At 64.5% G+C, this 25,655-nt stretch overlaps 5 protein-coding genes across 5 annotated transcripts; all 5 read right to left on the bottom strand.

Moving 5' to 3' along the window:
* Positions 1–1,487: 1,487 nt before the first annotated feature.
* Positions 1,488–7,247, bottom strand: LMXM_06_0770 (RNA-binding protein-like protein; the record flags this gene model as incomplete). The annotated part of the gene is made up of 1 exon (XM_003872041.1): positions 1,488–7,247. The coding sequence occupies one exon, from the start codon at positions 7,245–7,247 to the stop codon at positions 1,488–1,490; it is 5,760 nt and encodes a 1,919-aa protein (XP_003872090.1).
* A 3,899-nt stretch (positions 7,248–11,146) lies between these two features.
* On the bottom strand, positions 11,147–14,674 carry LMXM_06_0760 (conserved hypothetical protein; the record flags this gene model as incomplete). The annotated part of the gene is made up of 1 exon (XM_003872040.1): positions 11,147–14,674. The coding sequence occupies one exon, from the start codon at positions 14,672–14,674 to the stop codon at positions 11,147–11,149; it is 3,528 nt and encodes a 1,175-aa protein (XP_003872089.1).
* Positions 14,675–15,776: 1,102 nt separating this feature from the next.
* On the bottom strand, positions 15,777–17,789 carry LMXM_06_0750 (conserved hypothetical protein; the record flags this gene model as incomplete). Its single annotated transcript, XM_003872039.1, has 1 exon — positions 15,777–17,789. The coding sequence occupies one exon, from the start codon at positions 17,787–17,789 to the stop codon at positions 15,777–15,779; it is 2,013 nt and encodes a 670-aa protein (XP_003872088.1).
* Positions 17,790–18,777: 988 nt separating this feature from the next.
* On the bottom strand, positions 18,778–21,651 carry LMXM_06_0740 (conserved hypothetical protein; the record flags this gene model as incomplete). Its single annotated transcript, XM_003872038.1, has 1 exon — positions 18,778–21,651. The coding sequence occupies one exon, from the start codon at positions 21,649–21,651 to the stop codon at positions 18,778–18,780; it is 2,874 nt and encodes a 957-aa protein (XP_003872087.1).
* A 2,062-nt stretch (positions 21,652–23,713) lies between these two features.
* LMXM_06_0730 (threonine ammonia-lyase) lies at positions 23,714–24,730 on the bottom strand (the record flags this gene model as incomplete). Its single annotated transcript, XM_003872037.1, has 1 exon — positions 23,714–24,730. The coding sequence occupies one exon, from the start codon at positions 24,728–24,730 to the stop codon at positions 23,714–23,716; it is 1,017 nt and encodes a 338-aa protein (XP_003872086.1).
* Positions 24,731–25,655: the final 925 nt, after the last annotated feature.

Below are 25,655 nucleotides of genomic sequence, written 5' to 3'. Positions count from 1 at the left end.
GCGGTGGCAAGGCTGAAGCTGCCACGTGCAGACTCCCTCAGGAGAGGAGAGCAGCCGACGCGACTACCGCTGCCGCTAAGAAGGCTTTCGAGGTTGTTGCACTTTGTCACACGGAGGCGGCGCAGCTGTTCCGAGACCCCGATTCTGGCGTGGTGCACCCCCCCCGTGACGTGCGCGCGGCGCGGCAGTGTGGTGACTGGTGACCAGAGAGCTCGCTCTGTGATAATTGCCCGTTTCTCTTCTCCTCCTTCGTGGGTACGGGAGGTGTGCCATCCATGGCATGCGATGGGATGCTGGTGCCGACGCTGAGGGAGGACACGCACACCACAAGAACCGAAGCGCCGAGCCCGCTACAGCACGCACGCGAGTACTCTCCGCCCCGGCCGTGCCTGTGTCGTGTCTTCGAGTTCTGTGAGCGAGCGCAAGAGCCGTCGGGGCAACGGCGCATGCAAAGCCCCGGAAAATGGCAAAGAACGACAAGGTAAAGTAGAGGAGGCGGAGTGGAGTGGAGTGAGGCAGACGAACACACCGCAGCACGCATCAGTCACTCGAGTAAGCGAGAGGGGAGACGTAGATCGATATCGGGCATCGGTGCCCTGTCCTCGGCGGTGCACGTGTCCTGCCTCGCAAGACGAGGAGAAGCTCAGCGGGCGGAGAAGGGTGAGAGGAGCCCCAGGCAGACCGCGGATCCCCGGCCAGCCAACCTTTTTCCATCGCGTAGTCGCGAGAGGGGGGGGGGGGTCGACGACGATGGGCACTATTCGAAGGAGAGGAGGAGGTACAAGCGGGAGGTGGGGTGGGGTGGGGTGGGGGGATGCGCGGTGGCGACGAGGCGGCGCCAGCACACCAAGAGAAGTTGAAGCCACATTATACAGAACAACAGACGCGCAGAGGGGGCAAGACACGGGGGGAGGGGCGAGTCCGGCGCAGAGCAGGAGGCACACAGAGCCCCAGGCGCAGATTTTTCGGGTGCGTCTCCTTGATCCGCCACCTGAAGAGCACGACGGAGAGGGGAGGCACAGGCACGTGCGCCACAGCAGCAATGGGGAAGAGGGAGGAGGAATAGGGTTGGGGTTAGGCTGGGTTGCGAGAGGGCCCACGTCTGCCAAATGCACCGTCACAAACAAACACGCACACGCACGAAGGAGCAGAGAGAGCGCAACATACAAAACACGCGCGACGGACGCGCCGCCTCCACGTCATTACGTGTGCGCTCCTCTTCGGCCGCTGGAGAGAGAGAGAGCGAGCGCGAGAGACGGAGGGCGGGTGCAGGCGGACGGATCACAACGACAGCGATCACGAAGATGGGCCGCACGGCAAGGATCGGGGGGGGGGTTGTAGCGCCAGAGAGAAGGGCCGAGCAGTGCACCCGCCGCTCTACTCATCTCTAGCCCCCCCCCCGCCTACCCACCCTGCTCCACACACAGGACGCCGACGTGGAACAGGTGGAGCGGATGCGGTTGCGGCTGGCGCTGCTGCTGGTGTTGCTAGGGGTGCAGTGGCTGCGCGGAGCGTTGAGGCGTAGCGTTGGGCGTCGTGCACGACACCTGCGCCGACGAGGCTAGCGTCGCCGGACTGGCCACATCGCTGATCGGGGCAGCATTGAACAACACCGGCGGCCCGCCGGTGGCCGACGCCGCCTCCGGCACCGCATAGATGACGCTGCCGAGCGAGTAAGAGATGTGCGATGGCGGTGGCGGCGCCTGCTCGGTAGACAACGACGAAGACGGTGCCGAAGTCACCGGTAGGGGTGCGCTGAGCACATTCGGCATCGTCGCTGCAGCGCCACTAGTAGCGACCCTCCAAGCGCGTGCGGCGGTCATGTGTGAGGGCGCGGCGGCAAAGACAGCGGGGGCTGCGTGCACCGCTGACGCCGGATGCCCCGAAGGGGTACCCACTCCTGCCGCATTAAACGGCGTCGAGTGGGTACTCGATGCGCTTGGGAAGTTCAGCGCTACACCCAGCGGAGGCGTCGTCGAGTCGGAGAGGATGTGGGTGCCCGTGCTCAAGTTAACGGACGAGGTGGACGCCGGAGAGCCGAGCAGATAGGTGCACCGCGCGGCTGTCGCTGATGGATAACGGCCAGCCGCGCCGGCGCCTCCGCCGGCGACACGGTCTCTCGGGAAAGCCAACGGTGCCGCGGTGCTGCTGGTGCTGCTGCTATCACCGTTACCGCCCATCACCATCATCATTGGTGTCGGACTCGTCAGCGATGCGCCATCGGTAGGGCTTGTCAGCGCCATCCGCGGGTATGTGTAGTGGGTTGCATGCGACGGCGGAGAGCAGAGGAGGGTCTCTGCAGAGGACGGCGAGCACAGCAGCGGCTCGGCCGTGGAAGCCGATGGGTGTGCAGGAACCGCAGCGATGCCTGCTCCAGGGCAGAGGCTGTAGCCGCGCGGCTGCGTCGTTGATGCGGCCGCGCTGCCGTCCCTCGTGTGCGCACGCAGCAGCGTTGATGGCGGTAGCTGATGCGACGGGCGCAAGTGATGCCGCTGGTGCTGCTGTTGGGGAGACGTTGCTGTGGATCGCTGCTGCGAATACGGTTCCTCTGTGGGGAGAAGGCGCGTGCTGTTGGCTGTCGTTGTGTTCGCTGAGGATGTGAAAGGCAGGGCCGCCGGCACCGCCAACGGCGCGCTGCTGAGCACCATTACCTGATCCCGAAGCCCAAAGCGTGTCTGTTGAACGTTGGTCATCTTGTCAAAAGCCGGTGATGGAGAGGGAAGTGTGGTATCCGCCAGCGAGTCCTTGCCGTTAGAGGACAGCTGCACCGTCGACGCGCCCGCAACGCTTCTGCTGCTGTTGCCCAAATTGCCATGCTCTGCGTTGATGGTTGCGCCGGCGCCCGATGTTGCCACAGCTGCCGCCTGGACGAACGCCTCTGCCGCTACCTGGGTGGTGAAGAGAGTGCATGTGTACCACAGCTCCAGCGGAGCAGCTGGCGATGCCGTCACCTCTGGCGTCGCGACCTGACTGGCGCTCTCCGCGTCTGACATGCCGACTCCAAGCGGCGGCGCACACGGCGGCTCGCCGCTCATGCTACGCCTGGTCCTCGGGGCTACCGGCATCGTGGTTGTACCGGCGAGTGTGGGGGAGGTCGCCTGCGCACGACCGACGGCAATGGCATGCGTGCAAACAACTGTTCCCGACAGTGTCACCGGCGCGGCCGTGTCAGCGACGTCAAGAACTTCGCCACTCGAGTCGCCACGTTCGGTGGAGAGGGCGGAGCCAGCTGACCGCAGCCCTGATGAGGCCGACGTCGACGGCTCTGCAGGGGGTCTACTGAGCAGCTGCTCGGCATCGTCGACAGCCCTCCGGAAGGATGCCTTGCGGCAGTCCGTCGGGCGCACGCAGCCATATCCTTCTGTCGGCACATGAACACCGTAGACGACGCAGTACCGCATCATTTTCTCCAGCTCTTCAGACTGCACCTCTGCCGTGAACACGGCGCTCGTGGGTTCGCTGTTGTCCTCCGCGCCCTTGCGCTGCAGCTGATGCTTCTGGGTGAGGTACTGCACGCACTGCGCGTGCACCCGCTGCTGCAGTGTGCAGAAGACGTCAATCGGCATGCAGACCGCATCCTGGACAGCGCCGTCAACGCTGCCACGGGTGTCGTTCCTAGCGAGGTTGCTTTCCAAGGCATCGGCATCGCCGCCCATCGCGATCATCGGCACCACCGTCTTCGACGTTGCGGCGGTAGGCGACCCGCGGACGGTGGCCGTGGGGAGGGGACTACCGCTCCCACTGCCGATTGAGTCCAGCCCGGACTCCTGCGACGGCGACAGAAGCGTGTACGCGATGGACGGCGTCGCCTTGTCCTTGGCAAACCGGCAGCTCAGCACATGAGACGAGTTCGGCACGTGGTACTGGTGCAGCTTCATCACACAGGACGCCGCGTCGCGCTCGTCCGCAAACAGGACAAAGCCGTAGCCGCGCGACCCGTTCGTCTCCGGGTGGTGCGCCACCGACGCGGAGACGATCTCGCCATACTGGCTGCACAGCTCGCGCAGCTTCGTTGTGTTCCACGTGAGAGGGAGGTTCGTGATGTACACATTACGGGTCGACGTGGTGGCGGAGGCAGAGCCAGCGGGGGCGGCCTTTGCCGAGGACGCCTTGCCGGACACGGATGCACAAGGCGCGTAGAACGACTGTGGCAGCTGCACCGTCGGGTGTGGCACGGACGGCGACAGTGCCAGCAGCGAGGCGGTGTCGTTGGGGGAGAGCGAGAGAGGGCTGCAGAAGTTGCAGCCGGCGCGCTGGGCCGCCGCTGCGGCCATGGCAGTTGCTGTGACAGTCGCTCCGGCCGTCGCGGACCTGCTCGCCGACGCGGACGAGTACGAGAGAGAGCCCTCCTGCTGTTGCTGCTGCTGGACTTGGTGCGGCTGATGAGGGGACAAGAGCGATGACGTCGTATTCGCTGAAGAAACACAATAAAGTCCACGCAGTGGCGGCGCCGAGGACCTCGCTGCCCCCTTCGGGCCCATGAAGTTGCACGTCTCGGAGAGGGACGGTGGGATGGACGTCCTGGAGACGGCCACGTAGCTGTTGTTGCCGGCGCCGCCGACGGGAGAGGTACACCGCAGCGAGTCACCGCCGGCGCACGAGGTGTTTGACGAGGCATTCGTGTTCGTCCTGACGCTGTCGCCGGCCGAGTGGCGGTGCGCCTGTCCCCGATGTGCGTCGGCCACACTGACGCCGGAGAGCTCACGGTTGTAAAACTGCGGCGCCGAGCCCGGCGACAGCAGCATCATCGACGCAGAGTCGGACAGCGGTGTGCGTGGGGACCGGAGCCCACTCGTCGTCGTCTGTTGTTGCTGATGCTGCAAGATCCACTGCGGCAGTCTGGCTCCGACCGCGCCCGACGGCGGTGTCAGCTCCGTCGGCTGGTGAAGACTGGAGGCAGTGCTGTCGCTAGCGCCCTCTTCCTGAAAGCCCGGTGCGGCTGTCGCGTGGGCCATCCGCACGAACAGCGTGCGCGACTCCTCGCCCTCCGCGTGAACATGGGCCTGGTTCAGCATCGCCATGCACGTCACAGCACTCTGCCTCTGCTCGAAAAGCACGAAGCCGTACCCAAGCGACTCATTCGTTGTGGAATGATGGGCAACCTTCGCCGACAGGACAACGCCATAGCGGCTGCACAGCTCACGCAGCATCGACGTGTTCCACGAGTGTGGGAGGTTGCGGAAGTACAAGTTGCGCAACGCACGGCTCGACTCCTCGGACGGGGTGGCGGCGGCAGCAGCAGCAGCAGCAGCACCAGCGGCGGCGGCGGCGTTGGCACTCGGGGTCAGTGTGTATCCTCCGATGACCTGCGGCGGCGGCGGCGGCTGTTGAGTGACAGGACGCTGATACAAGTCGCTCGGAGTCGACGTCGAACGTGCCCTCGACGAGTCGCCGAGCACGGCAGTCGCAGCGGCTGTGGTCGGTAGCGCAGGATGCAGATGCGCCGCCACCGCCTGGCCTGACCCAATGTATGCCTGCGGTGGGGAGTAGAGCAGCACACTCGCGCTGCCTTGCGGCTGCGGCTGCGCCTGCTGCGGCTCCATGGCGACGGCCGCATGTGAAACCTGATACAAGTAAAACGGCTGAACGCTGGGCGAGGACAAGAGCGAGTTGCTCGGCGTCTGCGCACCAATACCGGTGCCCGTCCCAGTGCCCGCCGTGCCAGGCTGAACGGCAAAGCTGAGGTCGGTGCTGTTCTGTGCAGCAGTGCTGCCGCCCATCGAGGCGCCGCTGCCGCTATGATGGTGGGTGGCCGCCATGGACACCTGCGGCGGTGACACGTACCAGAAGCTGTCCACGTCGCCCAGCGTTGGTATAGCGGCCGCACCAGCAGGGAGGGTGTGCGGCACCGCTACCGAAGACGCTCTCCGGCCATGCGGCGAAGGATGCAGCGAGGAAGAGCACTGGTGGTGGTGGTGGCGCGGCTGCTGTAGCTGCTGCTGTTGTGCTTGTGCAGCTGCGTAGTTCGGATGAGCGGACGTCACAGTGGCCGTCTCGGGATTGGCAGCGGCAGCAGCTGGCGAGGTCAGGGGCTGCATCGACTGGAGTGGCGACACAATCGCGCTGCCGGCAGCCGCAAAGTAGGGCACCGACGATGGCGCAGCAGCCACCCCGGCAGCGGCGCGGTTCGGCATCTGCGGGCGACCACCGGTGCTCCGGTCGCCCCTGCGACCGCACTGCTGCACACCAGGTGTCTGCGCCGAGTGGGGCCGATGCCGCTCGTTTTCATCATCGCCGAGGCCGCTGGGTATCTGGAAGGGGCTCGAGGAATCCACCTTTGTGCTGTGAGCGCACGTGAACGCGCCGTCGTCGGTGTCGCTCGCTACCACAAGCAAGTGAGACAGTGCTGTGGGGCCAGCGCGCAGCAACACGCGCTTCTTACCGCCATCGCCCACCACATCGTCCTCGCTCGCGAGGTCGTCGAAGCGCACGGCAGCGTCGACGGCAGCTTGAAGGGCAGCCGATCCGTCATCATCATCCTCATCGCTGTCTGCGCCCCCGAAGAAGCCGCTGCTGCCGCCGCCGCTCCGCCCGCTTCGCGACCGCAGCAGTGGATTTACGTAGTGGTCGCTGTACAGGCCTTCCATCCCCGTGCTCGTCCCTGCGAGAACGATGCCGACGCTGCTACTGCGGCTGGTGGAGCCACTACCACCAACTGCTGCCGCGAACGGGTCAGCGTAACAGCGTGCTGCCACTGCTGGGTCGTCGCTCCGACTGGCGGGGACCAGGATAGCGGAGAAGGGCTTGCCTTGGGAGGAGAAGGAGCGCGATGGCACCGAAGAAGCACACTGATGCGTCGCGGTCGCCGCAACAGCTGATGCGGATGCCATCAGCCCCTGCGGTGGTGATGGTGCACTGTGAATGGTGGGCCCAAGCCTTGGCGTGACCTCGCTATCGCCACCAAGCAGCCCATCATACAAGAAGTTCTGGTGACGCGCCGCGGCGCTGAGGGAAGAACTACAGACGTCGACTTCACCACGGAGAGGCGCACCGCCGCCCGCCTCCGGTGCTGCTGCTGCGTCTCCCTCACCGCTGCTGACTACATCCGTGCATCCTTCAAGACCAAACTGCCGTCGCAGCGGAAGCGGCTGCGGCCCGGCACTGCCGACGCTGTCCACAGGTGATCTGAGAGCGTGGCGGTCAGCACCGTCGCCACCATCATCCGGCGCCGCCATATCGGAGTCGTCAGTGGCGCGCATTGTATGCGAGATGTGCAGCAGCTGCTCCTTCGAGCAGGTGTTCGGCATTGATGTTGCCCCACTCACCCTCCCACTCGATGCTCGCCCGCGGTGCTCGACGCCTTCGCACCCTCTCCCCTTCAAAGCCTGCACACGACAACAAGCCAGAGACCGGGGCAAGGAGGCTAGGAAGACCGCAGAGCACGCGGAAGGCTAGGAGCGTGGGACGGGGGGGAGGGAGGGGGAGGGGGGGGGGGGAGGGCGGCACACGCGCAGAGGAAGCGGCCACCAAGTCCAGCAACGGGAAGGAGCGCGCGCGCGAGAGGGCGCAACAACAAGGACTGAAAGGTAGAAGAAAATGACGCCTGACACGCTGTGCTCTCCCACACGCGCACGCCACGGGCCGTCGCGCAGAGCGGGAGAGCTTGAGGGATGGATGGATGGATGGATGGATGGATGGATGGCGGGACAGACGGAGAACACAAGAAGCCAGGTACACACACACACACACACACACACACACACACACACGATGAGGAGGAGGAGCGAGAAAACCAACAGCAGCGGCGACACGGACAGGGAGGAGCGCACGATACCACTCGACAAATCGAAGAGTCTCGCGGCGTCGAAGAGGAGAGCACAGAGACGGAGCCTCAGTGATCAGACACGGAGACGGACACGCGCAGCTCCTGTTGGCTGCCGCTGCTGCTGCTGCTGCTGCTGCTCCAAACGGGAATGATATTGAAGCACGCACGCAGACACGGAGAAGAACGATGAAGGCAGGAAAAGGTTGGAGAGTAGGGGAGGGGAGGGTAGGCAGCGGTGATGCTGTTGCGTTGGCGTGCACCTGGGAGTATAGCCCTGATGACCGTGTGCTTGATTTATTCGATTGCTTACATATACGTGCGTCTATGTATATACGCGCATATATGTGGCGCTCCTGCTCTGCTCGCAACCAAATCCCTCGCACTGTCGCTGTACTCTTCTATCCCTCGCTCCCCCTCTGCTGCTCCCGCGTGCTCGCTCTCGGAAAGGCTGCTGTTGCTGCCCTGTGTGTGTGTGTGTGCGTGTGTGCGCGCGCGTGCGTGTTCCCGTTTCGTTTTACATACACATGTACGCGCACACAGGCAAACATACATGCATGTGCGCGTGTGCGTGCGTGTGTGTGTGACGCCAATGTGCGCCTCAAGGTAGCAGCACGACAAGGACAACGATGCGGCGCAGAGGGAGGGAGGAGGAGGAGAGAGGGGGTCTTAGCAGCAGCAGCAACGACCGCAGCCACCAGGACAGCGACACGACGAATGGCGTGTCGAAACTATCCGTGACAGGCAGAGAGTGAGTCGGAGGAAACCGTGCAGGGCGCGTTGGGACAGAAAATTAAAAAGTGCACGACCACACAAGAGACCCACGCAGACACAGGGGGAGGGGGAGGGGAGGGGGGGGGAAGAAGCTTTATATACCCAACAGCAAGGCCATACATACATCGGCTAATATATATCTGGGTGTGCACGGAGACAGGAAACCACAAGTCACCCCGAGCACCGTCACCTTTTGTGTCAGCGAGCGGGAGTGGGAAGGGGAGGGGAGACCCCGACGTAGGTGCTCGAGACTCGCACACACGCACAGGGAGGAAGAGGGGGAGGGGGAGGGGGGGAAACAAACGGTTGGATGAGGGAGGGCAAGCGAACTGCAGGACGCAAGCCAAATTCCACGGAAAGCCCGGCGAGAGGGCGTGCGTCTGCGCGTCGGCCCGAGTGCACTTTTCCTCGCTCACCCCTTTGTCGAGGATATAGATGCGTGCGTGAGGAATGGCAGAGGGGCGTGCGTAGCGACGGCGGGCGAAGAGCCAGGGAAGACACGATCTCTCGAGGGGGGCGGGGAGAGGGAGAGGGAGGGGCAGGGGGAGGTGAGGAGGTGCGCGTAGCTATACACAGGGCGGGCACCAACAGCCAGGGAGGATAGTGGAGGGAAGACGCTAGCGATCATGTGGGGAACCACCCCATCCACGTAGACAGCGGTACACAAGGAGAAAGCAGAATCTGTCGCTGGCTCAGGAGGGGAGGGGGGAAAGGAAGGATGATGATGATGGCCTCGAGAGGTGAAAGCGAGGCGAAGGCGAAACGATGAATGATGACGACAAGGGAGGATACACACACACAAACACACACGGAGAGAGAAGATGAGGAGGGAAGACGGAGCGGAGGGGCGTCGTCGTCGTCGATGATGATGATGGCTGCGAAGTGCGAAAGAAGCAGTCAGACGACTGTGGTGGCGGTGGCGGTGGCGGTGGTGGGCAGGAAAAGATGGCAATGGACCCCCTCACCCCTCACCCCTCACCCCACACACACAATGAAACTCGGGGATGGACAGACGGACAGAGGGAGAAATGGGCGAGTAAAATAAACTGAGAAGGTAGACGTCCTCAGGTAACGTGATGTGGATGTGGTGGGGGGAGGGGGGGGGCGTATGGGCGTGTACGTTACGGCTATGGATACAAGTACGTTCTCCCCGCAGGGGAAGACGAAGATGAAGAGGGAGGGGGAGGGGGAAAAGATATGCGATGGGATGTATCGAGATGGGGTATGGAAAGCGTGCGTGGATGCCGGGGGGAGGGAGGGGTACCGGTGGGTGAGCGTGGGTGGATGGGGGGAGGAGGGGGGAGGGCCTGGAGGAGGGGCTCTGTCGGGCTGACAGTGGTGATGGGTCTGGGGTCGTGGGTAGCAGTGATGAAAGAATGATGCGAAGAAAGGGAAAAGAAAAAGAAGGCGCTACACCGACCTCTTTGGCACACACACACACACACACACGGGCTACACACAAGCGCGAGAGCAAGACGGGTCTATGAGCGTCGCCCTCTCGTATATACGCCGAGGAAAAAGCGAGTAAAAGGGGGGAGGGGGGAGGGGCTCCGCGGATGCCGAGAAATAATATAAAAGAGATGCCACACGGCCAGACCTTCGTGATGCGTGCTACCTGAGTGCTTGGTGGGGTGTGTCAGTGTGCAGCGGTGAGGAGGGGAGGAGGAGGGGGGTGGCGTGGTGGGGATCGAGGTGTGTCCGTGCGCTTGTGAGGAAGTCAGTGCGAGCGAGTGCACGCTCGGGGGCGTTGTGAGGGAGGAAAAAGAAAAGGGACGAGGCGGCAGGCGGAGACTACGCACATGAGCAACGCGAGAAGAGGAGGAGATGTGAGAGGGGCGGAGGGAGAGGGGGAGGGGGTGGCGACACACAGACACACGCAGGGCGAGTTGTGGGCACATTCCAGGAAAGGGAAGGGAAGAGCGACGGCTGCACACGCTGAGCGCCCGTTTAGGCCGGGGGAGTGTGCAACTTATCCATGTGCCACGATGCACATGTGCGAGCAGGCAAGCCAGCACGCGCACGTGGAGAGACAAGCGCGGTGATCGTGGGGCTATAAAGTACAGCAGTACGTCGTGGCACATACGGACGCCTTTGCGGACCGAGGTCCGCAGCAACAGACATGGTCTATCGCGTCTTGTCCTACTGAACTTCGCAGCGTCGCACGTCTGCAGTGCCTCACCGTCCTTCGGATGACGCTTGCACTGAAGCCGATGATGACGATGCCGATGCCGTTAGCGGTCCTGTGTTGGGCGTCCCCTTCAAGGTTTTTCGTTCGTTTTCCTTTGTTAGCCCAACCCCGTGCGCTGCGCTTGCGCCTCACTCTCTCGTCCCCGCCGCACGCAACTGCCCACTCGGGCTCACGCGCACACGCGCAGAGATCGAGTGCCGCCTGGCTCTCGCTCTCGCTCTCCCATCCCTGTCTTTCTTCTCTACGCACTGCACCCACCACCGAGCTGGTCCGACACCTGGTTCATGACGGGCGATGGCAGGAGACGTAAGAGAGCGTGCGCTGATGCGGCGTTTTGCCAGGCACGCACACACAGAGGCTGGACCTCACCTCGCCCTCCCGGCCCTTCCATGCGCATTCTCCTCGGCCCTCCGCCACGTCGCTCACCCGCCGCAGCTGAAGAGACGACTGAAGAAGCTACGGTGCCCCTGCCGCTGCGGCACCTTCGTTACCCCCACAGCGCCGCCACCCTTCGCCGGCTTGGCCTTTGGCGACGACGGCGGCGGCGGTGGCGGCAGCGCGCTCGGCGGTGCCGGGCGAGGAATGACAGCTGCTACAGGTGCAAAGAGCGGCCGGCCTGGAGGCACAACGGCCGCAATGCCGGCTCCTCCAGAGGCAGCCTGAGAGAACTTCGACGACGACAGCGAACAGGACATGGCAAGGCCATCAAGGGCTGCTTGCGGAGGTGACCACCTCGCAGGCCCTGCCGCCTCCGGTGCGGATGAGGTCGCCGCGGAGTAAGGACAGGAGGGTGTGGTACAGGTGATGGTCGACGAAGGCGGTTGCTCTTGCGGTTGCTGTGGTGCTCGCGGCTCTTCACCTCCGTCCGGCTGGTCCGCTTCAGCTACCGCAGCGGTAGTCGCGACCGCCCTCACCGCGTTCCAGGATGAAGGCATCACAAAATCTGGTAGCGCATGCTTCAGGATCCGCACCACCGCGGGAGGTGGAGCAGCGGCCGTCTGGCTGATGGCAAAACGCGGACTCGTCGAGCGCAGCCACGCAGCAGCAGCGCTGAGGTCATGTGGGCTGAGCCCTGGAGACGACAACGATGCTGCCACGTCAGACCCCTTGCGCTTCTGCTGCTGAGAGATCCAGCGCGTGAGGTGGCGCCGCACAGAGTCCTCGAGTTCGACAGCGGTGGCACTGCCTCCTCGATCACCTCTTCGTCCTCTGCGCTCCTCCTGAGGCTGGGATGCCAGCTCCTCCTCTGCCACTGCCTCGGGGAGCGCGGAGAGCATGGCATTCCCGCATGGTTGCCACGATGCCTCACATGCCTCTGGCAGTGCGCCCACGACGCCGCCGCGCGCATCCGCGGCAACGGGAGAAGGGAAGCGCGTCAGCGAAGACGAGGATGTGCGCCGCAAACTAGTCACCTGTGTCGAGTTGGATGGGGATGCACCAGCGGGAGCATGGCTTCCATCCGCGCCACCACCAATGACCTCCACCTCGACGCGTACCTCCAGCTTCGGCGTCGGGCTCTTCGCGCGATGCGAGCTCGCGTCCTCCGCCGTCGACTGACCTGCCTGTTGTACCGGGATTCGTGCGCCCCTCTCCGATATTTCGGTGCTCATCGGCGCGGCGGCTGCAGCGCGCAAGAAATCGGCCCGCTGCGATGGCATCGGCGTGTCCGCCCACAGCCGCGTGCGGTCTACAGCCGGCTGCACAGGCGAGCTCAGAAGCGTGTCGGAGAATGGCAAAGCCTGCGAACTGCTGCTGGGGGTTGTGGAAGAGTGCTGCCGTGGCAGGGAGCAAGGGGCGTGGTGCAGCGTGTCAGGCGCAGCTGCGAGTGGGGGCGATGAAGATGGAAGCGGCGGCGCCTCGACCTCCTGTGCTGCATCAGACGCGGCCGCCGACGTGCCGCGCGTCTTGTGCGCGACTGCTCTAGCTTCAACAGCCTTGATGACTCCGGTGGTCGTCTCGCGAGGCGGTACCCCTCGCTGCGCGTCAGTGCAGGGGTGGGTGTTTGTGCGGTGCCGCTGCCCTGCAGCCGCGTGGAGCACATCGCAGCTGCGCTGGAGCTGGGGTCGCGGCGTTCCCAGGGTGTGCAGCTGCTGCTGTGAGGAGCCGTGCGGAGACGCTACCTCCTCCGACGGTGACGCGCCAGCTGCCTTCGCAGCACCGGTTGCAGCCGTCTGCGCAACCCGTCGTCGCCACTCATGAATCGAAGTTTGCAGAGCACGCTGTTGCACAGCATAGAGGTCTAGCTGCACCGACATCGACGGTGGCGGCGGCACCGCACGCTGAGGCGGTGCCAAAGCCATCTCCAAGAAAGCAGCACCAGCAGACAGGGTCACAGTGGCGGCCGCCGCCGTGGACAGCGGCCACCGCTGCTGTTGCTGCTGCAGCGCTCGCCGAAGCACTTGGCACGCCCTCTCGCGACGGCAGGCCGACTCCTCAGCGAAGACGCTCGCAGCGCTGAGTCGCGCCGTGTCAGCATCCTCCGCTGCGCTGAGATCTAGCACAGGTGCCTTTGAGTGGCCATCGCTGACACCGACGAGAGACCCTGACGGAGATGTGCGAAGCGCGGTCGGTGCCGGAGGTGCTGCCATGAACAGATCATCGAAAAGAGGCTGCGAGCGTCTTATGCGCCCTGGCAGCGGTGATGACGGCAACGGTGTGCGTGTCGTCTCCCACGCAGCACCGTCCTCGGCGGTGGGCACCGACCAGCAGCCCCACTCACCACAGGTGTGCAGCAGCCGCACGGTCAGCTCCTCCGTCTGCCGCCGCACCGCGCGGATGGAGCAGAGAAGTGACAGGGCACGCTCCGCCTCTGCCGTTGCAGCCGCCCGTTCCGCTGGACTCATTACCGGCACCGCAGCGATAGGCGGCTGATCCGTCTTTTGCGAGCCGTCACCGGCCAGCGACGGCGACGCGGCGGCGTTCGAGGTCCGCGGCACATCACCGGCCCCCGCAGCAGGCGGGAGCGCCTGTCTATCGTTATGTGGCACTGCGGTACCCGTGGTGTGCCCTGATGAGCCCTCCATAGCAGCAACGTCGCCTATCGCCATCCCCGGCTGCTTCAGCAACGCCGCGTACACTGCCCGTGAAAGCCGCAGCCCCTGATCAACGTACGCAGCGCGCGCCTGCGCGTTGTAGTACAGCGCCTGCAGGGAGCGCCGCCTCGCGAGCTCGTACGCAGCGGGGTCAAGTGGGAAGCTGGGAGACGGCGATGAAGATGGCGATGCCTGGGGCGGCTGTGCAGCATGTCGAGTGCCGACGTTGGATGCGCACCCACGCGCCTCGGTCGAGATGATGGCTGAAGATGTGCCGTGCTGCCCCGGCGCACCTACGTCTAAGGGAGGGCAGTTCTTCCTGCCGGCGGAACCGCTGCCGCTCCCGAGACACCCAGGTCTGAGTTTCGCACGCAGATGGTCGTGGTGGAGCGGTGAGGCACCGACGCTGCGCTGATAGCGCTCAAAGTCGCGGAGGAGTTGTTTCGCCTGCTGCACGCTCGCCGCGTACGCCGTGGTGGCCTGTGTGGCCGTCATCAACGTCTGCCACCCGGACGGATATCGCGACGCAGCAGAGGCGGCTGCGGTGGCGGCACTGGTGTTGCCCACACACGGCAAGAACGCCCTCGCCACCTCGTCGCTGCCTGGTGGTGTGGTGCACAACGACGGCCACTCGGTAGACGGACAACCAGCGATGTGGCCCGGATGAGTCAGCTGCGCAAGCGTTGTTTTCGGCGCCGGTGGGTGCAAGAGTGCATCTGATGCAGCTCTGCTGACGAAGAGGTCGCTGCCTACCGGGCATGCGGTGTGGTGCACAGCGGCTGCATCGCACGACGGCGAAAACGTTCTCGATGGCTGTGATGCCTCCTGCCCATGCTCGTGCAGCTGTATTGGTTTCGGCTGTGGCAGCAGACGCTCTCGTGCCGGCGGCTGATGTCGATGGTGCAGCTCGAGCGCCATTGTGCGTGTGTGCGCGTCTCGGGTTGCAAGGTGAAGGAACAAGGAGAGGGAGGGGGGGTATCCACCTAGAGCGCGAGAGTGAGCACAGGTGCGCCGGTATGCGCGAGACCAGCTGCATGCGCTGACAGCCCCCAACCCAACAGACACACCCACGCGCACACACGCACGCACTTGATCTACCTACGCACGTGTAGAGGGCCTGCCCTCGCTGGTGTGTGAGAGAGAAGGGGAAGGGGGTACGAGGAGGTGTCTGCTGGGTGGATGAGGGAGGATGGGAGGGGCACCCATCGCCACCGTCGAACCGGTTATAGGGCGATGCCAGGAAACGGCTTGGGGTGTCGCCCGGCAGGGGCGGACGATGCGTCGTGGCTCGACGCGTTGGACCATGTGCCATCGACTCGCCGTTTCTTTCGTTCTGTTCTTGGCGAGAGCAGCGGCAGACAACGTCTGCCAGCAGGTGCCGTGCTGCGGCACAGCCGGTGCACGTCAGTTCCGTTCAGCAACCTCGCGCCTTGGAGAGGACGCGGTGCGCCATTCGCTCGGGGCACTGGGTGCATCCGCGTGAGCTCGATAGGGCGAGCGTCATCACGAGCTCACGTTTCACGGCGAGCCCGAGCGCAGCGGCCTTCGCAGACGACGTGCCACGCATGGCAATCCCTTTGGTTACCCGCCCTGGTCAGGGCGCTCGCGGACGCGAGCGCCATCGCAGCGCCTTGTGTCATGACGCAGACGTCGCATGGTGGGTGAGGCAGTCTCCGAAAGGCGATGGCGGAGGCTGCTGTGTGACGCGTGCGCGCCGTGCGGCAGTCTCACCTTGCACCTGTCCCAAGACGGTGCGGCAATCGTGAGCCGACACAACCCCGCTGGCGAGCTTCCTGTGCGCCGCCGAGGAGACGTCGCTGAGCCTCCACACGCTGCCTTCGATGTGTTGGAGCTCCAAGTTTTGGGGCTCGTGGGAAGCGATGCAGGGCTGGAGCCCCATGGCCGCCATCAGCTCGCGCCCAGAGGAAAGAGGAGGAGGGGGGAGGCTCTGCCCTCTCTCCCGCGCCGTCCCAGTCTCCTCCCTGATCGAGAGAGAACCAGATACTGCCGACGCCGCGCATCAGCCGCACTGGACGAGGTCGTACTCCATGCAGTCGTAGTAGACGCCAAGGATGGCTGACAAGGCGCTCAGCGCGGTGCACACGTGCCAGATGTTGTGACTGTTGCCGATGTAGTCGAGGGTGGAGGCAGGGACGACGTAGGTGACCATCAGCTTCGGGATGCAGAGCCGGTCCCACAAGGTAGGCGCGGTGGCGGGTGGCGAAGGCGTGGATAGCACAGCGGTCGTCTGCGCTGCCAGCTCGGTTGCGACGTCGACAGGGGAGGCACGAAGCGGACGCGCAGAGCCACGCGATGACGACGAAGCCGCTGGTACACCTCGTGCATCCATCTCCGCCATAGCAGCATCCCATCTTAGCTCGTCGGCGCATCGCGCGGCTGCCTCTGCCGCCGCGACACGCCGCGTGTGACGCGCCGCTCGTCGTGTCCAGTGAAACACAACCACCTCAGGAAAACGAGTAGTGTTGATGAGGCCGCCGAGGCATAGCCACACGTAGGAGGAGTTGTGGTAGTACGTGGCTTGTGTGAACCCGCCCATGGCTGCGCGACTCTTGGGATAGACCAGCGTCAGGTACACACACAGATGCAGGAGGCAGTAGACGCCGACGACGAGGGTGCGCTGGAGTGCGCTGAGGGGTACCGGATCGACGCTGGTGCTTGCCGCCACCGCTGTCGTGGCAGCCGTCGGCGCGTCACCGAGCCGAACGGGGGATAGGCGTCGATGCCGCTGCACCCAGGCTAGAAGAAGGTGCTGGCCCGAGTGGTGCTCTGGCGGTGGCAACGGGCGTGGTTGACGATCACGGTCGCGCCCGCCTCGCTGCACCAGTGGCGGGCGCGGTGATGCAGAGGGGAGCGGACGACCCATCAAGAACTCCAGCCCAGCAGCGATGACAGCAGCTGCAATCCACTGCACCAGGTGCAGCGCCCGCGCACACATATCTGCCATCACGCCCCACATCGGCGCCAACACAACAACGTAGATGCACAGCAGCGTCGCAACCACCATGAGTGCCGCCGCCCATGCCTGAACACACGCACTGGCGCACGGCATCCCACATGTGAAGTACGCGTAGGCGCTGCCAGAAATGGCGCAGACGACGCCCATGACGTCGCACTGCAGGAGCTGCTGGTAGCCGCGGCGGGAGCGGCAGCATGGCATGAAGGCGTGATACACCACCGACAGCAGAAAGGTCAGGAGGAGGCCGAGCACCAGTGGTATGAGGGAGAGGGAGAGACGGGCGGCGACGCCCATGGGCGGCGGTGGCAGCGCGGTGTCGATGCCTGGGACGATCCATGCCGGCGACGATGGCGCCGCCGAGTCTCCCGCGTGAGAGGGAGAGAAGCGAAACGAGGGCGAAGACATTGCGGCACCAGCAGCGGCGTCGCTCAGCACATGTCGTGGGGAGGCGGCCGCATCACGAGGAGGCGCGCACCCCTGCGCGCCGTCGTTGTCATCGACCGCCGCAGTTGCGCCGGATGCAGCTGCGAGTCCGTGCAACCCGCGTAGCCACGACGGCACTTCCGTTGCTTCGCTGCGGCGCCCACGAAACGGCGCAGCCGCTGCGTGTTCACCAAAATAGGCGCCGTCCCCGCCGGTCCCCTGCTCGCCCACAGAAGCGGCGGCGGTGTACAGCCCATCGCCCCCGCCTGCTCCGGCGTAGATGTCTGACGCACCACCACCGCTGCTCACGACCGTCACCCGCGGCGGCCATAGCAGCAGCAGCACCATCAGCACCGTCATGGCCAGGTGGGACACAATGTTGAAGGTTTCGTTATGGAAGTACAGCACGATTGAGCCGAGGGCCTCGCGCTTGCGCAGGAAGCGATGTCGGAAGCCGCGGCGGATGTACGGGTTGAAGCGCAGCCACGCGTCTACCTCGTGGATCGAGAGAGTGCCACGGCGCCAGCTGGCGACCTCGCTGCCCACACGCGACCACAACGACCCAGCAGAGGACAGAACAGCTGGAGAAGGGCCATCAGACGACGACGAAGACCTCCCATGGTCTCGCTGCATCGCCAGGGCCGGCGCAACAGGAGCACCGTCATCGCCGCTACGCGGCGCGCCTGGCCGACTGGGGAGGCCGGCGCGACCCGTGTTTTGGGGGTCCATCGGTGGCGGTAGACGGTGGCTGCTGGCGTCGCACACCTCCCGCTGCAAGTAGGCACAGAGAAAGAGAGAGATGACAAGACACACGCTGACTGCGGGAGGTGCACGCAGAAGGAAGGACGGAAGGGGGCGAGAAGAGGGCGAAGGCGCTGATGAGGGAGGTCACCAGGCATGCGTGCGTGCGCGTGAGTGTGTATGTGTGTGTCGCTGTCCCCATGTAGACCTGCGCGGGAAAACAAAGAATAAGTTCCGTCGCGCCTTGGTTCACGCGCTCATCCTGTGCGCAGTGCGCCATACCGCACCCGTGGCCATGCGCCCTCTCCCTCCCCCTTCGCCTCAGGCGCACGTGAGGAGGAAGAGGAGGAGGAAAGGGGAGGGGGGAGGGGGGCGTGCAGCGTCATGTCGGCGGAAGCGGCACTCGGAGAGACGCAGCACATGCAGTCGGAGCGCACGCGCACGCGCGCCCATCAACATTTTTTTTCGATTTCCGTTTCCCCCGTTCGCCTTCGAAGAGCGCGCCCCGGCAGCGGCGAGGAGGACGGCCCAGCGGACGTGCCGCTACGAAGGGCGTAGAGGGTGGGCCACGCACGCTAATACTACATGCGACCCATGTCATCATGCTGTGAGCAGTGGTCACGACGGCCTCGTCCTCGCACGCGCAAACGCCGCTGTCTATTGCAAGGATACCTCTGTGCCGTTGGAGAGGAGAAAAAGGAGAAGAGCGGGCACGCTGCCGCTCCGTTACGGTCTATGGTGCTCTTCTATGGGGGGTGGCGACAGCCGCCGGGGGCACACACACACACACGCGCGCGCCCAACGGCCGATCGCGGAGCCGAAAAAGGGGAGGGAAGCAAAAGGCTTGACAAACCCCCCGGGGGGCATCGGGGGAGAGACATCACACGGTGCGGCACTGGGCGCGGGTCGCGCGCAGCGCCTCCTGATGCGCGCGGGCAAAGCGCACATGCACAGGAAAGTCCTCCAGCCCGTCGTGGGTGCCGCTCGGCGCAGTGTGCCACGCGGCCACGCCAGTGCCCGATCCCATCAATGAAGCAGTGTGAGCCTGCGGAGCGCTATCCGCACAGCCTTGATGGGTGTCTCCACGCACGCCCAGCGTGTCGCCGCGCCCCATTTCCGCTGTCACGTTGGCATAGCCGTAGGCAGCAGCGGCGGCGGCGTCACCAGCGCTACGAGGCGCTGCAGACACGCTCGAGCGATCGACGAGCGTCACGGTGGGCATGCGCAACGCGTGGATAAGCTGCAGGCGAAGCTGCTTCGCGTGCTCGAGGGTGTCGGCGCGTTCGGCTTCAACAATGGACAGCTTCGATCGCACTTTGGCGAGCTCGTCCTCGAGCGCCTTCACCTGAGAGTGCGCCGCCGCCTCCGCAGCTCTGCCAAGCTGCCTCTCAAAGGCTTCGCCAAGCTCGCGCCGCCCCATGGACGCCTCGTCACTCAGCTCTTGCCGCGCAAGCCGCTCATGTAGCTCCAGCGCACGTAAATCGGACGCGAAGGAGGCTCGGTGGCGTACTGCCGCGCACTCTTGCTGCCAGTGGTGCAGCTCCGCTTGACAGCGCAGCAGCTGACGGCGGCAAGGCTCTTCGACAACTTGTAGGAGCCGATCGCGAGACTCGATCTCGTCCTGCGTCACGGCATCGCGTCGCTCAGCTTCGATGGAGAGAAGCAGCTGCGCCATCCATGACGCGGCCTCTGTGCGCACGACTGTCAACAACTCGAGGGTTCCGTCCGAGTGCTGTGTCCCGACGGTGCGCTGTGGTGACGCGGGCGACGAAGCAGCTTCTGCCACGAGAGCACTGTCCGTCGGGGAGGTGGCACGGTCGACACGGGCAACAGCGCGCCGTGCCGCTTCCGCTTCTGCTTGCAGAGTAGCACGCTGCTGCATCTGGAGATCACTCAGCTCCTGCATGCGCTGTCGAAATTCGTCAAGGTACACCTGCAGCTGCCGTTCCACTACATCGAAGCGCGCCTGCTGTTGCGCAGCCGCGCGGGCCTCAAAGCTGGCCAGCTCGCCCTGCAGCAGTGGCAGTGTCACCTCGGCGCAGTGAGCAGCAGCGATGCACTTTAGGTCCGCCGCCTCTTGTTCAGCGTCGCGGCGACGCTGCTCCTCTAATAGGCCCGCCGTCGTCGCAGCTGCGGCGACGGTGTCCGTCTGCGTGCTGCCCGTGCAACGATCCGGCTCTCTTGCCGCTGCAACGGCACCGCTGTGCGCGCCACGTCGCTCACCATCTGCGTCGCTGGCGAGTGCGGCGGCGCTCTGCATGTATACCACCCGTCGATCATCCCCCTCGCGCTGCGCCATCGCCGCGGCGTCGCTCGCGCTGCCTCGCTTGGCAGCGGCGGAGGAGCATGGGATAGAAAGACGTAGGAGCGGGGGCACCCCTGCGCACTGTCTATTCTTGTGCACGGCTTCGCTGGACGGGTCATCTTGGTGAGCGAAGGATGCGGCGGTTTTGCAAAGACTGCACAGTGAGCCGTCGTCGCCACCCCCGCTGTCGCCTTCAGAACTGCCCTCGCTCGACAGCTTGAGTGAGGACTCGCCGTCGCCGTGCTGAGCTCGACGCCACTCAGAGGAAGGATGACCGCAATCACAGCGACGCTGGCGGCAGGAGCTGCAGAGATCGTCGCTCTCCTCTTCACTGCTCTGCTGCAGCGGTGTCGTGCCTGTCTCCGAGGAGGCGTCACTGCAGAGTGTCATGTCCTGTGCAGCCCTCGCTTTCCAGGCCGTGCACGCGTCACGTCGCGCATCGGCGCCTGCCACGCGGGGCCGACTTGCATGGCGCACACACCACGCCGGCCACGCTCTTCTGTGAACGTCAGCCGAGACGCCAAAGACGTCGTCGTCCGACGCGTCGCTTCGACACGTGCAACTCGTTGGGCACCCGCACGATGACGTCGACAACGATGCTGACACGACAGCGGCGTTGGAACCGACGCCACCTGGCGCTGCTTGGCGCCTAGGGCCGCGCTTCTCAGCCTGAGTCGCCGCTCGCCGCCGCAGGTCAGCCAAGCACGTCGCATCATCGCTCGACTCCACTGAGGTAGCGTGTTTGGGTGAGACCGGGCGTCGCTCAGTCATCGTGGAGCTGGTCGTGGTGAACTGGTACGTGCCGTCGCTGGACCTGCCGCTGTGCTCATCGTGGTGCGGTAGAACAGACATCTCGTACGGCCACGATGCCGACCCGCTGGCAGCGCTTGGGGCAGAAGATGAGTCCTCGATGCCGCCGCCACGACACGTCGCGGTCGCGCTGGTGCCATCGGTCGGCACACGTCTGTACTGTGGATGCTCGCGTTCACGTTGCAACCGCGGCGGCGAGAGGGCCGCAGCGGCGGCAGAGGAGAATGGCTTGTGGGACGGCATCGGCTGCTGCTGCTCCGGCGCCGGCAAGGCGACGGCGGCGGCGGTGGCGCGCGGAGCAGGAACAGCGTTGTGCGCGGCCACCTGGGCCAGCGGAGGGTCCTCTCGAGGTCGCTGCAGGAGAGACATAAAATGGGCATTCCTCTGCAGCACCCCTTGCTGCTGCTGCTGAGGATGCTGCGGAGATGCTGGCCGCGCGAGCGGTGGCCACCACCGACACGACGAGCTCGAGGATGAAGAAGAAAGCATCGTGGCGGAGCGCGAGGATGGCTTGGATAGCGAGAGAGAGAGTGCGTGCGTGCGTGCGTGCGAGTGAGGAGGGGAGATCGTACCGAGAACCAGCGGGGAGAAAAATGTAAGAGGTGTAGAGACACGAAACGGCGCACGCAGGAGACACATGCTCGCGCACGCGTGCGAGCATGTACGGACAAGCCGCCGTCACACTCGTGGCTGCGCGTGAGAGAGGGAGAGAGCGACTCGCGCAGGCGCGCAGGCACGGCTGCACGCCCATAAAGTGTTCGGGCTACGAGAATTTGCACGCTTCACAGGCCACGGGGAGGGAGGGAGGGTGGGTGGGAGTCGCTCGCAGACGCTCGCACGCGCGCGCGTACAGGGAAGCATGACCATTGCGAGACGGGAATACAAGCATACACATCGTTCCGAATCGCCGCGAACACGCCCGTCCACACAAGTGCCAACGCGGACGGTACGAGAAAAGAGAGCAAGAAGGTCGGAACAAGGAAGCACAGATGCCCTTGTTTTATGCCTCCCCTTTCCTCGCCCGCATCCGCGTCGGCGCCCCACCTCCCTCCCCCCTCCCCACCCCCTGCTCCTCCTCCTCCTCGAGCTTCGCTCGGTTGGTATGCACCAGTGGACAAGCGTCCCTCCTCCCCTCAGCATAATCGACCGCCGGCATGGGCGACAGGGAGGCCACCAGTAACAAGAGCCAAGATAACGTCCCAAGTCGACAGCGCCGCGCCCGTCCTACTGAAGCCCAGCCGCCCTGTGATGCGAGGGGACGGGGTGGAAGAAGGGGGAGGGAGGAAGAGGTCCTGCAGCAGCCGCAGAAGAGGACAGCACACATACCCTCGCACACGCACAGGCGCACACACGTATACCAGCTCGGTGACTCACGTTCACTCGTATATATATATATATATGTATGTATGCGTGTGTGTGTGTGTGTGTGCACCGGCACGTGTGTGGGCGTACAATACAACAGCGGCGCGGACGCACGAAGATGGTGAGGAAGAAGCGTAGGTGGGCCAACGAGCACTGAACAGGCAGCATCAACGAGCGAAGGAGCAGGCAAGAGTTGGAGAGGTGATCCGCGTACTCCGCAAGCAGCAGGTGACCCTCCCCCTCCCCACGCCCACAAGCCCCAATACATCGAGCAGCGTTCTGCGCCTCATGCCACGATGCCCTACACTGACACGGATCGACCGACAGACGTCTGCTGCGCCATCAAGGCGCGATGACGAACGGTGAAGCGAACAAAACTCGGGGGAAAGCAGGGGAAGTGGGAGTCCTCTATGGCAGCCGCACGTCGCTCCGTCCTTCTCAGGGGCGCCTTTCGATGACGTGGGGGTGGGGGGAGGCCACCCGCACACACACACACACGCCTCCCAGTGCGTTGTGTCTCAGGGCCCAGCACCACCCCCTTGCTCCCTATCCCTACTAAAGCACAACCACTTCTGGTGGTAACAAGATCGAGTGCCCACAGCGTGGGGGAGGTCAGAGGGATGTATCGCTGTGGATGTCGGCGGTCAGGCCCTGGATGGCGCGGCGTCGGAGCAACCTGCGAGGCGGGCATGTGGGCAGGGTTCGGGGTCAGAGGTCATGCTAAGGTGACTGGGACTGGCGTACTTCTACAGCGCGTGTGTGCCTAGCACTGCTTCGCGTCACACCATCGGACACCCGGGACAGGCCCGGTGGGGTCGAGTGGAGCTGGACTCATGCTCTGTAAAAGAGTTGCCAAGTTGCTACATATATATATAGATAACATAAGCCGCTGCCGCTGTTGATGCGCGTGAGCTCGTGCCTCTCCGCAGTCTTGACGCAGACACACACACAAGCACAAACGGGCGTCTGGAGCGAGAGCGAGGCGCGCGCGTCCGGCTACACCGATGCGCTCAGCGTGCCCCCCCCCTCCTTTGATCTCAGCACCCCCTCCCTCCCTCCCTCCCTCCCTCCCTCCCTGCTTGCTCCAGTCGGCCTGCTGGTGTGGGCGGACTGGTTCGTAAGGGGGAGGGCGAAGAGGGGAGATCGGATGCGTGCGTGCGTGCGTGCGTGTCCGTACGGCCGTGTCAACGACTTGAGCAGTCGCGCACACAGGCGCTGCCGGGCGGTGAAACAACAACAGATAGAGATGCGGCGCTGCACGCAGGCCAGCTACAGGCATCCGACACACACACACACGCACGCACGCACGCACGCACGCACGCACACGCACACACACGCTTTACAGCCGCGCCGTTGCAATCTTCGGCACGTCGTTGAGGTCCACGTTACCGCCGGAGAGCACAATGCAGATGCGGCGGTAGTTGCTCAGCTCCGGGGGGCAGGCCAGCACCGCCGCCACGGCGATGGCGGCATTCGTGTCCACAACAAGCTTGCAACGCTCGTACACGTAGCGGAAGGCGTAGCACATCTCCTCCTTCGACACGTGCACGACGCCGTCGACGTAGCGGTCAATATAGCTGTTTGCAAGGTCTGTCAGCTCCGTTCGGATGCCGTGCTTGTTGCCCTTGGGGCGCTTCTCGTCGCCCTTGAGCTTTCGTGCCTCGATGACCTCGCCGCGCTTGAAAACCGTGTAGTGATCCGGAGGTACAGCCAGCTCGGCCGCGAAGACGCCGACATGCGGCTTCATGCCCTTCACGGCGATCGCCGCACCCGCTAGCAGCGCACCACCGCCGACCGGGATAACAACGCAGTCCACCGAGCAGTCTGTCTGGAGCATCAGCTCGATGCCGGTCGTGCCGTGGCCGGCGATGATAGCCTCGTCGCTGTACGGGTTCACAAGCATGCACTGGTTGCGTTTCTTGCCGGCGACCTTGTTGAACTCCGCGTGGAGCCGCGCCTCCATCTCCACACGACTCTGCAGGTCCGGCTTGCAGTAATAAAAGTTGCCGTGGTAGAGGCGAATGCTGCGCGTGATGAGGGCGTTCGTGTCCTCCGGGACGATGACGTGCGCCGTGCTCTGAAAGTTGCTCGCCGCGCACGCCAGCGCTGCACCGCCGTTGCCGCTGCTGTGGGTAACGAAATTGTTGATGCCCAGATCCTCCTCCTTGGCACGAATTACGCGGTACGTCATGCCGCGGACGTGGTAGCTGCCAGTGCGCTGCAGGTTCTCGCACTTGAGAAGGACACTCTCGTGCCGCGTCTTGCCATGCAGGGCGTTGCTCTCGATGATCGGTGTCTCATACACGTACCCGTCCAGCGCCTTGCGCGCCGCCATGATGTCGCTAAAGGTCGGCATACCGCGTCCCTTCGAAACCCTTCCGCGTAGAAGGGCTTGGGTGGGAGTGCGAGGGCGTACGTCCAACCGCTCTGGAGGAGAGGGGCTGCAGATGGTCGAGTGCGTGCGAGCGGGTCGTTGGCGACGACGCACGGCTACTCCACGGACAGGCCGAGAAGACGACCACAGGCACGCGAAGAGAGCAATCCCCGCGTAGCAGCAGCAGCAGGAGGAGGAGGTTTGCACGGCCGACTGCAGAGACAGGCACCCATCCACGCGCACGCTCACGAGGTCAGACACGGTGGCAAGGAAGGGTGTGTTACGCAGGGTCGACTGCCGTCACGCTGGCAAGACACCGACGGAGAGGGGGAAGGGGGGAGGGGGCTTCGAGCAAGCGCACGTGAGAGAGTGATACAGCGCGCGCGATGGGGACGGGTAGCGGCAGAGAGGCGGCGGCGGCGGAAAGGCAGCAAGCCTGCGCGTCTCTGTGGCTGTGCGTGGGTGTGTATGAGGCGTCCGAGAAAAACCGTTGCACAGACCTCCTCAGGATTCGTTGATCGTGTCTCGGCTGCACCGGAGAGGAGGGCGGAGAGGGTGAGGAGGCTAGGCGAGACGTGTCGGACGCCGTGGAGGTGGGGTGAGGAGGTGGTGTTGGGGGGAGGGGGGGGGAGGAATGAACGTTCGGCAGCTAAAAGTAAAAAGGAGAACAGAGAGACGGAAGAGTGGCGCCAAGCACGCAAGAGAGAGCACGAGGAGAGCAAGAGAGGGGGTGGGGAGAGCAGTCGATGAATGTGGCTTCACCTGCTGCGTGCGTGACGGCGATGGTGTGCGGCGCGAGTTCGGAAGAGGAAGGGGAGGGGAGGGAGGGGAGAGGTTGCTGCACATCAGCAGAAAGGCGTGCGAGTGCGGGGGGTGGGAGAGCGAGAGAAGGTGTCTGCTGCGCCGG

This window comes from Leishmania mexicana, chromosome 6 (assembly GCF_000234665.1).
Source record: "Leishmania mexicana MHOM/GT/2001/U1103 complete genome, chromosome 6".
In the NCBI taxonomy this organism is placed as follows: Eukaryota; Euglenozoa; class Kinetoplastea; order Trypanosomatida; family Trypanosomatidae; genus Leishmania; species Leishmania mexicana.
The sequence above is the reverse complement of the archived record's forward strand: the minus strand, read 5'-3'. Positions and strand labels throughout refer to the sequence as shown.